The sequence below is a fragment of the Oncorhynchus mykiss genome, chromosome 4 (genome assembly GCF_013265735.2).
Source record: "Oncorhynchus mykiss isolate Arlee chromosome 4, USDA_OmykA_1.1, whole genome shotgun sequence".
In the NCBI taxonomy this organism is placed as follows: Eukaryota; Metazoa; Chordata; class Actinopteri; order Salmoniformes; family Salmonidae; genus Oncorhynchus; species Oncorhynchus mykiss.
In genome coordinates this window covers 28,556,845-28,570,644 of record NC_048568.1, presented here as the reverse complement: position 1 = coordinate 28,570,644, position 13,800 = coordinate 28,556,845, and the positions used below count along the sequence as shown (strand labels likewise).

The 13,800-nt window shown below is 45.1% G+C and overlaps 1 protein-coding gene and 1 long non-coding RNA gene across 2 annotated transcripts; one reads left to right on the top strand and one right to left on the bottom strand.

Annotated features, from left to right (window-relative positions):
- The first annotated feature begins 33 nt into the window (after positions 1–33).
- Positions 34–3,345, top strand: LOC110520983. The gene is made up of 5 exons (XR_005051511.1): positions 34–93; positions 204–358; positions 472–806; positions 2,160–2,262; positions 2,823–3,345. It is a non-coding gene; the product is annotated as an uncharacterized LOC110520983 (long non-coding RNA).
- LOC110522445 (trichohyalin) lies at positions 3,345–12,445 on the bottom strand. Its single transcript, XM_021600837.2, has 7 exons — positions 12,216–12,445; positions 11,869–11,915; positions 11,687–11,780; positions 8,832–10,572; positions 8,536–8,668; positions 8,212–8,319; positions 3,345–3,799 (listed from the first exon to the last, which is right to left on the bottom strand). The coding sequence occupies exons 1-7, from the start codon at positions 12,262–12,264 to the stop codon at positions 3,716–3,718; spliced, it is 2,256 nt and encodes a 751-aa protein (XP_021456512.2). The 5' UTR covers positions 12,265–12,445; the 3' UTR covers positions 3,345–3,715.
- Positions 12,446–13,800: the final 1,355 nt, after the last annotated feature.

The window sequence follows — 13,800 nt, the reverse complement described above, 5'->3', positions numbered from 1 at the left end:
GCAGCAACAGGCGGACCAACTCCATATTAATGACCATGATTTTGGAATGAGATGTTTGACAAGCAGGTGTCCACATACACTACATAACCACAAGTATGTCAACATTTTATGTAAATTCTATCGGAACGTACTGTAATGTTGCGTTCATCTGGAGACACCCGAACAGACTCCTCGATCTTGTGTCTCTATCCTCTCTCCTCCAGGCTATGGGTCAGTGATGCAGATGTACCCAGGAGGAGGCCCTGAGAAGGCGGGGGTAGAGAGCTTTGGCTTCCACGATATGCTCCATGAGCTTCCCATCTGTCATGTCAACGCACTGCTGGCAGGGACACTGGACACGGAGGCTAAAGACATAGACGTGGGCATGGGGAATATAATCCTTTGACAGACCAACAATGCTATACTGTCTCATTGAATCAATGCTATACTGTCTCATCTATTGAATTGATTGATGTATTGTCACCACTCTAGATGCTGGACAGGCCAATGGAGACAAGTCCAACCTGACCCAGAGAAAGCAGAAGGCAATGGGGGCAGCCCAGACACAGAGGACCAGAGCATGGAGACTAGTACCAGTACAGACCCTGCCGAGGACAAGGAGAGGGAGAAACGGAGAGAGATCAACACATAGTGAAGCAGCAAGTTGTCTCTGTTATTTGTCACACTTCCTGGTGCTTGTGTGCTCCAAAGATTTCAACGGTGTACAATTGAAGAGCAACTGTGTGTTGCGTTTCAGGCCCAGGAGAAGATGGAGAAGAGGAAGAAACTGCTGCTGCAGGCGTGCCGGAGGGTAGGAACGCTGTCGGGTGAGTGTTATTCTGTCTCGCTCTCACCTCCCCCATAAGGTCTCTGTTTTAATGCCACTAAGTTACAGAGTGAACTCTAAAGCATGAATGTGCTGTCAGTAGACATGTATAAGCACTAATAAACAGTATAACAGCTGCTTGGCACTAAGATTACATACCCCTGACACACCAGGTTTGCTCTGTAGGTGTCGTCTTGCACTGTCTGAAATCAGTCAAACATGTCAATGTTTGTCAACAAAACAGGAGTGCTTAGCAGTAATCTTGATCCGAAGTGAGATGTCTAGTTAAAGATGATTGATGTTGGGGCTACAGCAGATGTCATCTGATCCTGTGTTTATTGATAGGTTTGTCGAGGGTTGAGGAAACTCGTGTTTCCATGTAGTCTACAACCCTAGTATGTCTCTACACATGAGTTCCAATACTTTCAACAGGCCTTCTTCCATCCTCCCTTCTTTGAAGTACTCACTAATCTCACCAAATTGGTTAGGTGAGTTCTACTGTCTAGTTCTACTGTCCAGTTCTACTGTCCAGTTCTACAGTATAATATCACTGGTTCTTCTCCTCAGGTTGGTGATAGCCAGTCGGTTCCACCCCTGTCCAGTTCTACTGTCTAGTTCTACTGTCCAGTTCTACGTCTAGTTCTACGTCTAGTTCTACTGTCCAGTTCTACTATCTAGTTCTACTGTCCAGTTCTACAGTATAATATCTCTGGTTCTTCTCCTCAGGTTGGTGATAGCCAGTCGGTTCCACCCCTGTCCAGTTCTACTGTCCAGTTCTACTGTCTAGTTCTACTGTCCAGTTTTACAGTATAATATCTCTGGTTCTTCTCCTCAGGTTGGTGATAGCCAGTCGGTTCCACCCCTGTCCAGTTCTACTGTCTAGTTCTACTGTCCAGTTCTACTGTCTAGTTCTACTGTCTAGTTCTACTGTCCAGTTTTACAGTATAATATCTCTGGTTCTTCTCCTCAGGTTGGTGATAGCCAGTCGGTTCAACCCCTGTCCAGTTCTACTGTCTAGTTCTACTGTCTAGTTCTACTGTCCAGTTCTACGTCTAGTTCTACTGTCCAGTTCTACTGTCTAGTTCTACTGTCCAGTTCTACTGTCTAGTTCTACTGTCCAGTTCTACTGTCTAGTTCTACTGTCCAGTTCTACGTCTAGTTCTACGTCTAGTTTTACTGTCTAGTTCTACTGTCCAGTTTTACAGTATAATATCTCTGGTTCTTCTCCTCAGGTTGGTGATAGCCAGTCGGTTCAACCCCTGTCCAGTTCTACTGTCTAGTTCTACTGTCCAGTTCTACTGTCTAGTTCTACTGTCCAGTTTTACAGTATAATATCTCTGGTTCTTCTCCTCAGGTTGGTGATAGCCAGTCGGTTCAACCCCTGTCCAGTTCTACTGGGCCTCATCAAGTTCCTCGCCCCCTCCAGACCCTTTGCAGTGTACTCTCAATATAAAGAGGTATGTATCTGAGTGTTCTCTAGTATGCTTCCTAGTGTGCTCTAGTGTGTGTTGTGTATTTAATAAGCATATTACTGTTATTATTCTTTCTAGTAGACCCTAGTGTACTGCCATGTTCACCCCGGTCGTGTTCACCCCGGTCGTGTTCACCCCGGTCGTGTTCACCGCTGTCGTGTTCACCCCGGTCGTGTTCACCGCTGTCGTGTTCACCCGGTCGTGTTCACCGCTGTCGTGTTCACCCGGTCGTGTTCACCGCTGTCGTGTTCACCCCGGTCGTGTTCACCCCGGTCGTGTTCACCTCTGTCGTGTTCACCCCGGTCGTGTTCACCCCGGTCGTGTTCACCGCGGTCGTGTTCACCGCGGTCGTGTTCACCGCGGTCGTGTTCACCCCGGTCGTGTTCCCCGCTGTCGTGTTCACCTATGTCGTGTTCACCGTGTCGTGTTCACCCCGTCGTGTTCACCCCGGTCGTGTTCACTGCGGTCTTATACAACTGTCTCTGTGGAAGCGTCCATGTTTGTTATATCTGCACGACCTCTGACCTCACTGTCTCTGTGTGTAGGTGTTGCCTAACAGGACCACCCTGTGCTGCTGATGAGTGGGGGCGGGGCTTGCCTCCTCTCCGGGATGACCGTTACTACAGATACAACTAAAGACAGGCTCAACTACAGCAGAAGAGCCGGCCACAAAGAGACGAACTCAGAGACCACAGAGGGATGACACTATTGAGGGGTGCCCAGAGTTTGTCTAATTTAAATCATTGATGACTTGATTTACATGTACTTGTGGAGGTGGGGATAGAATCACTGAAGTGTCTCTCCCTCCTGCTACCAGTTATAAACGATCATGGTTGTTATTCAGCCCTGGAGCTGCTCTCCAAAGCTCTAAGCTCCCAAATGTAGCATTTTGTTTGTATTTTATACTCTTTTAGCAGAAAGTGCCGTGATGTAAAGCAGCCATTTGCTATCACAGCCTCCTTACTGTGCTGCATTAGTGGGAATTTCAAGAAATACAGTACTGTTAAAATACTATTACTCTTGATAACCAACTGTGTTGCTGAGGTATTAAAATCCTGAGATACGTGTTAATTTTGGTCCCAGAATAATTAATTTTATTAAATGCAGACTGAACAAACAAACAACCATTCAAAAGTTTGAACAAAACTGTCATGCGTACTTTAAATATATAGATATCCGGACAAATTAGCAAAGCATCTACTTTATCTTTATACTATTATACTTATATATTAACTAAACAGTCTCTTTTGAGAACATCAACATTTCACAGGTACAAAGGTTAACACAGCAGAATTTGCAGCAAGGCTCTTGGATGTTAGTGTTTTTTTGTCCGGAACGCTGACGGGTCAGTCTATCTCTCTCTAGTCTTTTGTTACTATCTCAGTGTGCTAACCTTGTGTATCTTAGCATCCCTGTCTGCATGCCTCTGCCTGTCTATCTAGTCACTCCTGTCCTCCTGCATCTTCTCAGATATCTTCTGTAACTCCATGTCCATAGCTGCTATGTTCTCCAGCTCCTTCTCCTGAAAACACAACACACACACACACAGAGAGAGCGTTATTACTGCTAAATACACTGAACAAAAATATAAACACAACATGTGAAGTGTTGGTCCCATGTTTCATGAGCTGAAATAAAAGATCCCTGAAATGTTCCATATGCACAAAAAGCAAAGTTCTCAAATTTCCTGCACAAATGTGTTTTCATCCCTGTTAGTGAGCATTTCTCCTTTGCCAAGATAATCCATCCACCTGACAGGTGTGGCATATCAAGAGGTTGATTAGAGAGCATGATCACTACACAGGTGCACCTTATGCTGGGGACAATAAAAGGACACTCTAAAATGTGCAGTTTTGTCACACAACACACTGCCACATATGTCTCAAGTTTTGAGGGAGCGTGCAATTGGCATGCTGACTGCAGGAATGTCCACCAGAGCTGTTGCCAGAGAATTCAATGTTAATTTCTCTACCATAAGCCATTTGAGAGAATTCGGCAGTAGGTCCAACCGGCCTCACAACCGTAACCACCTCCAGCCAAGGACCTTCACATCCGGCTTCTTCACCTGTGGGATCGTCTGAGACCAGCTACCTGGACAGCTGATGAAACTGGGTTTGCACAACCAAAGAATTTCTGCACAAACTGTCAGAAATCGTCTCAGGGAAGCTCATCTGTGTGCTTGTTGTCCTCGCCAGGGTCTTGACCTGACTGCAGTACGGCGTCGTAACCCACTAGTGGACAAATGCTGAGCTTTGATGGCCACTGGTACGCTGGAGAAGTGTGCTCTTCACAGATGAATCCCGGTTTCAACTTTACCGGGCAGATGGCGTCGTGTGGGAAATGTTTTATGATGTCAATGTTGTGAACAGAGTACTCCATGGTGGTGGTGGAGTTATGGTATGGGCAGGCAGGCATAAAACTACGGACATGAACACAATTGCACACAATTTGAATGCATAGAGATACCTTGACGAGATCCTGAGGTCCGTTGTCGTGCCATTCATCTGCCGCCATCACCTCATGTTTCAGCATAATAATGCACATCCCCATGTCACAAGGATCTGTACACAATTCCTGGAAGCTGAAAATGTTCCAGTTCTTCCATGGCCTGCATAATCACCAGACATGTCACCCATGGAGCATGTTTGGGATGCTCTGGATCAGCCTGTACGACGGCGTGTTCCAGTTCCCGCCAATATCCAGCAAACTTCACACAGCCATTGAAGAGGAGTGGGACAACATTCCACGCACCACAATCAACAGTCTGATCAACTCTATGCAAAGGAGATGTGTCGAGCTGCATGAGGCAAATGGTGGTCACACCAGATACTGACTGGTTTTCTGATCCAGGCCTATCTTTTTTTAAGGTCTCTGACAAACAGATGCATATCTGTATTCCCAGTCATCTAAATCCATAGATTAGGGCCTCATTTATTTATTTCAATTGACTGATTCCGTTATATGAATTGTAACTCAGTAAAGTCGTTGAAATTGTTAGATGTTGCATTTCTATTTTTGTTCAGTGTAGCTTAATGTTTCTCCTCCATCCAAGGAAGAAAGAACATATAGGCATTTATTCCGTAAAAGTGCAAGCCTTTCAATTAAACCCCTTGCTCCTGGAATCTGACTCTCCCCTTAATTAGCCACTGCTTTCCCTGGATCTTAATACAGTCAATAGTGTAGATATTCCCACTACCGGAGTCCCATTGTAGGGGATGCTGCTGCAGTGTAGTCTGAAGACTGTCAGGATGAAAAATAATACCCTAGAGTCATCCATTCTCCCCCTCCCCATTGTATTTCCTCGCTCCAGAGCAGGTGGTGTGATAGAGAGTTTATACCCGGGCCGACCACTATCAGCTCTAATAGGGGTGGGTTGTGAGGGGATGCAATAACTTAGGTTTTGGTGCAATCGCTGCTGCAGCCTTGAAAACCATGCGAGGGAGAGAGGAAAAAGAACAGCCTTTTTCTCTGCAGCTAGATGCACATTTTCTAAACGTGTGGTTGTATTACTTTCAGATGAATCCCACAGTGCAGAGGACACCATTTCTTTCAGGGACACACATATCTTGTTTAGCCTACTATCATCACAGTGAAGACTGTCAGTGCCAAAGAACAATGTTGCAGAATAATATATTCATTACATTATCAATTTGCTTAGTGAGCCACCACCACTATCTAGGAAGACATGCCTGGAGTCAAAGGGCTTTTCTCTGTAGGCATTTGTACCTGCGCTCATTCACACACAGGCTGTTTCCATTCCAGAATATCAAGGCTCATTTTGAGTTGTGAAGCCTCAACCCGAGCCAGGTCTCCTAGAGATAAACATATGGCTTCTGCATGGTTATGCAACCAGGGTCTCTCCCCACAGCAGACTACAGAGAGGTTAGAGTCTCTTCCCACAGCAGACTACAGAGAGGTTAGAGTCTCTTCCCACAGCAGACTACAGAGAGGGTAGAGTCTCTTCCCACAGCAGAATACAGAGGGTAGAGTCTCTTCCCACAGCAGACTACAGAGAGGGTAGAGTCTCTTCCCACAGCAGACTACAGAGAGGTTAGAGTCTCTTCCCATAGCAGACTACAGAGAGGTTAGAGTCTCTTCCCACAGCAGACTACAGAGAGGGTAGAGTCTCTTCCCACAGCAGACTACAGAGAGGTTAGAGTCTCTTCCCACAGCAGACTACAGAGAGGTTAGAGTCTCTTCCCACAGCAGACTACAGAGAGGGTAGAGTCTCTTCCCACAGCAGACTACAGAGAGGGTAGAGTCTCTTCCCACAGCAGACTACAGAGAGGTTAGAGTCTCTTCCCACAGCAGACTACAGAGAGGGTAGAGTCTCTTCCCACAGCAGAATACAGAGGGTAGAGTCTCTTCCCACAGCAGACTACAGAGAGGGTAGAGTCTCTTCCCATAGCAGACTACAGAGAGGTTAGAGTCTCTTCCCACAGCAGACTACAGAGAGGTTAGTCTCTTCCCACAGCAGACTACAGAGAGGTTAGAGTCTCTTCCCATAGCAGACTACAGAGAGGTTAGAGTCTCTTCCCATAGCAGACTACAGAGAGGTTAGAGTCTCTTCCCACAGCAGACTACAGAGAGGGTAGAGTCTCTTCCCATAGCAGACTACAGAGGTTAGAGTCTCTTCCCACAGCAGACTACAGAGAGGTTAGAGTCTCTTCCCACAGCAGACTACAGAGAGGTTAGAGTCTCTTCCCACAGCAGACTACAGAGAGGGTAGAGTCTCTTCCCACAGCAGAATACAGAGGGTAGAGTCTCTTCCCACAGCAGACTACAGAGAGGGTAGAGTCTCTTCCCACAGCAGACTACAGAGAGGTTAGAGTCTCTTCCCACAGCAGACTGCAGAGAGGGTAGAGTCTCTTCCCACAGCAGAATACAGAGGGTAGAGTCTCTTCCCACAGCAGACTACAGAGAGGTTAGAGTCTCTTCCCACAGCAGACTACAGAGAGGGTAGAGTCTCTTCCCACAGCAGAATACAGAGGGTAGAGTCTCTTCCCACAGCAGACTACAGAGAGGTTAGAGTCTCTTCCCACAGCAGAATACAGAGGGTAGAGTCTCTTCCCACAGCAGACTACAGAGAGGGTAGAGTCTCTTCCCACAGCAGACTACAAAGAGGTTAGAGTCTCTTCCCACAGCAGACTACAGAGAGGGTAGAGTCTCTTCCCACAGCAGACTACAGAGAGGTTAGAGTCTCTTCCCACAGCAGACTTACAGAGAGGGTAGAGTCTCTTCCCACAGCAGAATACAGAGGGTAGAGTCTCTTCCCACAGCAGAATACAGAGGGTAGAGTCTCTTCCCACAGCAGACTACAGAGAGGGTAGAGTCTCTTCCCACAGCAGACTACAGAGAGGTTAGAGTCTCTTCCCACAGCAGACTACAGAGAGGGTAGAGTCTCTTCCCACAGCAGACTACAGAGAGGTTAGAGTCTCTTCCCACAGCAGACTACAGAGAGGGTAGAGTCTCTTCCCACAGCAGACTACAGAGAGGTTAGAGTCTCTTCCCACAGCAGACTTACAGAGAGGGTAGAGTCTCTTCCCACAGCAGAATACAGAGGGTAGAGTCTCTTCCCACAGCAGAATACAGAGGGTAGAGTCTCTTCCCACAGCAGACTACAGAGAGGTTAGAGTCTCTTCCCACAGCAGACTACAGAGAGGTTAGAGTCTCTTCCCACAGCAGACTACAGAGAGGGCAACATCCAACATTGGACTGGTTCATAATTTTCATAGCGTGAAAAAGGTTTTCTTACTTCAATATAAAGCAGGATTGTGGTGTCTAAGAGCATGAAACATCCAAAACCTTCTGATATGTCATCTTTCAAGATATATTTTCTGAGAAGTTGAAGAGGAGGCTTATGAAAAGGTAATTCACCATTGAATTGTTCTGTGTCATGTTTCATAAAGGTTATTTGTGATGTTCAAATGTTACCTCCTCTGGGGTTAGAGATACGCTCCTCTTCTTTTCCTCGTCTGCCAGCTCTGATTGGCTGGCCAGCTGGTGATTCTTATAGGACAGCAACTTCGCCAGTTCCTCCATCTTAGCCAATCAAATCACATCACACTTTAGTGTATTAAAACATTTCTGTACAATTAAAAATCAAATTGGAAACAATTGAACATCATTTAAAGTGGAACCTTAATATATAAATTAAAGAATAATAAAAGTGATTGAAAAAAATAATTAAAATAGCTCAAACTATACAAACTAACACAGCAGTAGTCCAGTCTAAAAATTTAGGTTGTGCATAGAAACCTTATGCAATGGTGTGTGTGGGTCTATGCTTCTCTTCCACCAGGCGGGGTGGTAGTATCCTCTGTAAGCCCAGGGAGAACGTTTCTCATACACCTCACCCTCCCCCAGGAGACGACTCTTCTCTGCCAGGTACCTGTCACACAAACACCAGCTCAACCTATATACTCAGTGTTTCCCGGACACAGATTAAGCCTAGTCCTTGGTCTCAAAAGCATCTGTCTAAAATGTCCTTTGGTAAAAATTGTTATGGTTGAAGATTTATAGCCTGGAAAACATATGAATACGTAGATACACACCTCAGAGCCTCCTGCCTATCCCTCTGTCTCTCGTCCTCCTCGGCATCTCCATGCCTCTTCTCCTCCTCGTGTTCGTCCGAATCACTCCTTCGTTCCTCGTCTTCCTCCTCTGAGGAATCCCCATTGCGTTTGTGATGCTTCTTGTGGTGGTACCTGTGAGTTGGTTTCCAAATCCTCTTTTCTCTCTCATCCTCATCTCTCATCATATCCTCATCTCTCTTCTCCTTTCCATCACCCAGACTCCAGGACTCTTGGCTGCGTTCTTCATCTGGCTCCTCTCTCCCTTCTTCTGAAAGCTCCTCATCACGTTTGTGGTGTTTTTTGTGGTGGTATCTGTGTGTGGGCTTCCAGATTCTCTTCTCTCTATCCTCTTCCTCCTCTTCCTCTGACTCTTCTGATCTCTTCTCCTCTGATTCCTCGTCCGATGAGTCAGCACCTCGTTTGTGGTGTTTCTTGTGGTGATATCTGTGTGTGGGTTTCCAAATTCTCTTATCTTTCTCCTCCTCCTCTTCCTCTGAAGGATCTTCACTGCGTTTGTGGTGCTTCTTGTGGTGGTACCGATGGGTGGGTTTCCAGATCCTCTTCTTTCTTTCCTCATCATCCTCCTCTCTCTTTTCTTTCTCATCGCCCAGACTCCAGGACTCTTGACTGCGCTCTTCGTCTTCTTCGTCTCGTTTGTGGTGTTTCTTTGGGGTGTACCGATAGGTAGGCCTATATCTCTTCTCCTTCTCATCGCCCAGGCTCCAGGATTCCTGACTACGTTCCTCTTCTGGCTCTTCTCTCTCTTCCTCTAAACCCTCTTCGTCTCGTTTGTGGTGTTTCTTTGGGGTGTACCGATAGGTAGGCCTATATCTCTTCTCCTTCTCATCGCCCAGGCTCCAGGATTCCTGACTACGTTCCTCTTCTGGCTCTTCTCTCTCTTCCTCTAAACCCTCTTCGTCTCGTTTGTGGTGTTTCTTTGGGGTGTACCGATAGGTAGGCCTATATCTCTTCTCCTTCTCATCGCCCAGGCTCCAGGATTCCTGACTACGTTCCTCTTCTGGCTCTTCTCTCTCTTCCTCTAAACCCTCTTCGTCTCGTTTGGGGTGTTTTTTGGGGGTGTACCGATAGGTAGGCCTATATCTCTTCTCCTTCTCATCGCCCAGGCTCCAGGATTCCTGACTACGTTCCTCTTCTGGCTCTTCTCTCTCTTCCTCTAAACCCTCTTCGTCTCGTTTGGGGTGTTTTTTGGTGGTGTACCGATAGGTAGGCCTATATCTCTTCTCCTTCTCATCGCCCAGGCTCCAGGATTCCTGACTACGTTCCTCTTCTGGCTCTTCTCTCTCTTCCTCTAAACCCTCTTCGTCTCGTTTGTGGTGTTTTTTGGTGGTGTACCGATAGGTAGGCCTATATCTCTTCTCCTTCTCATCGCCCAGGCTCCAGGATTCCTGACTACGTTCTTCGTCTGGCTCTTCTCTCACTTCTTCAGAAACCTCCTCATCACGTTTGTGATTGGGTTTCTTATAATGATACCTGTGCGTTGGTTTCCAAATCCTTTTCTCCTTCTCGTAGTTGAGGTCCCATGACTCCTGGCTGCGATCTTCGTCCTCCGGTGTCTCCCTCTTCTCCTCCACAGACTTCAAGAGGGCCTCGATGTCTTTCACGTCGGCTCCTGGTGCCTCAGGTTCATGTTCTTTGCCCTCCTCTTCATTAGTCAGCACCTCATCACTTTTCTTCTCCACAGGAGCAGCATGTTGGGCACCTGTAGAGGGCGTGGACAACATCCACAGTGTTTACTACTTTATCCTTGTCTCATGTTGTCCAACTCAAGCCCAACTCTGCAAGTTTCCCCTCAATTCAAACATTACAGAGACAGAAGAGCTACTCGGAGGCAATGGCACTTTTTTCCAGCACTGCACTGACACCTGATTCAACTAATCAGCTACTCATAGACCCTTGATTAGTTCATTTTGGTGACCATTGTAAAATGGCTCTCAACAATATATGGGGAAAGCATTATCTGTCTCCCATAGTAGCATATTTAAATTCAGCTAAGTAGAATTTCCATCAATAAAGAAGCAAATGCTAATTTAGGTGTCTCTACTCATCTCCTCAGTTGGTTGTCAGGTTGTAGCTCTATAGCTCTGGTCTCTGTGTTAGCCGAAGCCCCACTAGGTCCTATGACCTACAGCAGTAACCCTGTGTAATATTACTGTCAAGCAAAAGGGTCAACTCCTGTCAAAATATGTCCACACAGGAATACAGCATTAAGCAGACCGATAAGCAGATCACCTGCCTTCCAGCCTTTAGGACAATGACTCCCATTGTTAGGGCGGAGACAAGACCATCTCCTCATTATATACAGTACTGGTATCTCTGGTTGTACTCATTCTTTCACCATCTCTTCCTCCAGTCAACACGGGGCTGCATCTCAATAGTCTAAAGTGGCTTTATCTGCTTGTCTCCTTTCCTTCATTTCCATTGACATTACAGAGAAAGACAGGCAAAAGTGATTTATTGGTAGCATCATGGCAGACCAACATTTTACATTTTATTCATTTAGCAGATGCTCTTATGCAAGCAACTTACAATTAGTACATTCATATTAAAATAGCTAGTTGGGACAACCACATTTTTCCTCGAAAAAATAGCTATCAGCAAATTCAGTGCTGGTGGAGGGGCGGGGGATGGGTGAGTCAAGTGCACGTGTTAGTTTATGAAAGGCAAGTGCAAGGTTCATTAACTCCAGTCTTGTAAACAAACACTGACATCATATTGCTATCACCGTTTATGAAATGATATAATGCTATCTTTTCCAAATCTTTCCTATCTGCTGCCTTTGAAATACAACAATTAGTCATGTAAAAACGACTTGCCTGCTTTGAGAATATCTTTACATTCCTGATCCAGAGGGTGAGAGTCAGGTTTGGTCAACGCCTTGGACAGGACCTCAACCAAGCACCGTGTTACCTGGAAAACAGTAACAGTCCCTCATATAATAATGCTATTTATTTTTAATCTGAGTTATCCAACATGTGACGAAAAACATTTCGCGTACCACATCCTCTCGCTGTCGTTCTTCTCCAACGGGAAGTGCTAGATGTTCTGTAAATTTGTGAGAAAATGGGTCAGAATGTGGTTCTGTGTTGAAAAAAACTTCTCCATAACTATATGATATTACATTCCATTTAGTTTTGCAAAATAAATATGTGATATAGATGAGCAATTATAAAAACATTTCTCAAGAAGATTAACAGAGAAAATGCTCCATACAATGCATGACTGACTACTGCATGCAACTCTCTCAAGCAGTGGCGCTCTCCGTGGTGCTGAAACGCGCTAGAGTACACGCAACACCATGCAGTACACGCACAACGAAACACATTGAATTTACCAATAGCTTACCTGCAAAGAAATACGCAACCACGGCAAAAACAAACACCAGTTTCATCATGGAAGACTTAGATTTTCTCCCCGTAGAAATGACCTAAGAAAGAGCTGATAAATAGAGCACAAAGTCTAACCACATCACCGCCAAGCCAGCTCCCGTTCTCCATCCGTGTGTGTAGGAGCGGTTGTGTGGGTTCTGCTGCGGTAGCTGGACTCTTGTAGTCTGAGAAGTAGAGGGAGGCACACCATATATCAGGACTGAACTGGAAGAGGTGTAGGAGGGATGTGGACGTCACCTGCGTCATTATTAGATTAGATCGCAGTCAAAAAGGCAATAGCCTACAGCAAGACGTCAACGGTCCTTTTAATAAAGTTGTTTGAGGAATGCAACAACTGGCACCCCAATTCTAAGCTGTGTCAGTGGATTTACAACAGGCTAGTGGTCAGCAACACAGAATTGGGTGCAAAACAAGAGGTTTAATTTCGTTAAAGAAAGGTTAAGGCCACGAAATAAAGAAACCATTTCTTATGAAGTTAGTATTGCTTTCACAGCTGGGGAAGCCACAATAGAATAAATAAATATATGTTCAATATGACACTATCATTTCACAATCCTTATTACATGTGTGCAACGCTGTCATCAAGGGAAAGGGTGGCTACTTTGAAGAATCACATATCAAAAATATTTACATTTGTTTAACATGTGTTTGGTTACTACACGATTCCATATGTGTTATTTCATAGTTTTGATGTCTTCATTATTATTCTACAATGTAGAAAATAGTAAAAATAAAGAAAAACCCTGGGATGAGTCGGTGTGTCCAAACCTTTGACTGGTACTGTATGTCTCATACATTTCAGAGACAGCATGTTCAGTATATAGCCAACCATCTGTGAATAATTCATCAGAACATGCCATTTAAGTAAGCAGTAAAAATTCCATAGGAGACAATAGTGCAGTAGGCAGGGTTTACAATATTGCACACATGTAGCCTAAAGAATGGCAATGGTTACTGAATAGTATTCAACAGCATTTGCTGACTCTAAAATAAGCAACTCCTTAACGTTCACGGTTCACATTGTATGGAATGCCTGTTAACTGAATTCATCTATTGATTTTCTCATATCTCATTCCGTTTCATCTAATATGTATAAATTAGCCGACCAAGCAAACTAGTGCAATTTTTTCACAAATACACAGGAAGTCATGCTCAGGGCTATCAGGAGAGATAATGTTGTGAAAACACCAGCGCATTTAACAAAGAAGCATAAATGATTCAGAGCTGGTTGGCAGTAGAATGAGTGGGGGTTCGTAGTAATACTGTTTTGCTGGATATCTGATGATGATCTCTTGGTTTTCAATAGTTGAAGCCTCCTTTTTGACATATACTAATGGCTCTGCCAAGTCTGAATCTATATGGCACCAATATTACATGTTAAATGAATATCTAGGGCTTAAGATAGGAGTGAGAAAGAGAGAGAGAGAGAGTTGGTGGGGGGAGAAAGAGAAAAAGACAGAGAGAGAGAGAGAAAGAGAGAGAGAGAGAGATTTGGTGGGAGGAGAAAGAGAAAAACAGAGAGAGAGAAAGAGAGAGAGAGA

Coding starts and splice junctions, on each gene's coding strand:
- LOC110522445 (XM_021600837.2), bottom strand. CDS start 12,264: ATGATGAAACTGGTGTTTGTTTTTGCCGTGGTTGCGTATTTCTTTGCA. Junction 10,573..11,686: donor TAAAGATATTCTCAAAGCAG/GCAAGTCGTTTT, acceptor CGCCCTCTACAG/GTGCCCAACATGCTGCTCCT. Junction 8,669..8,831: donor GATAGGCAGGAGGCTCTGAG/GTGTGTATCTAC, acceptor TTTGTGTGACAG/GTACCTGGCAGAGAAGAGTC.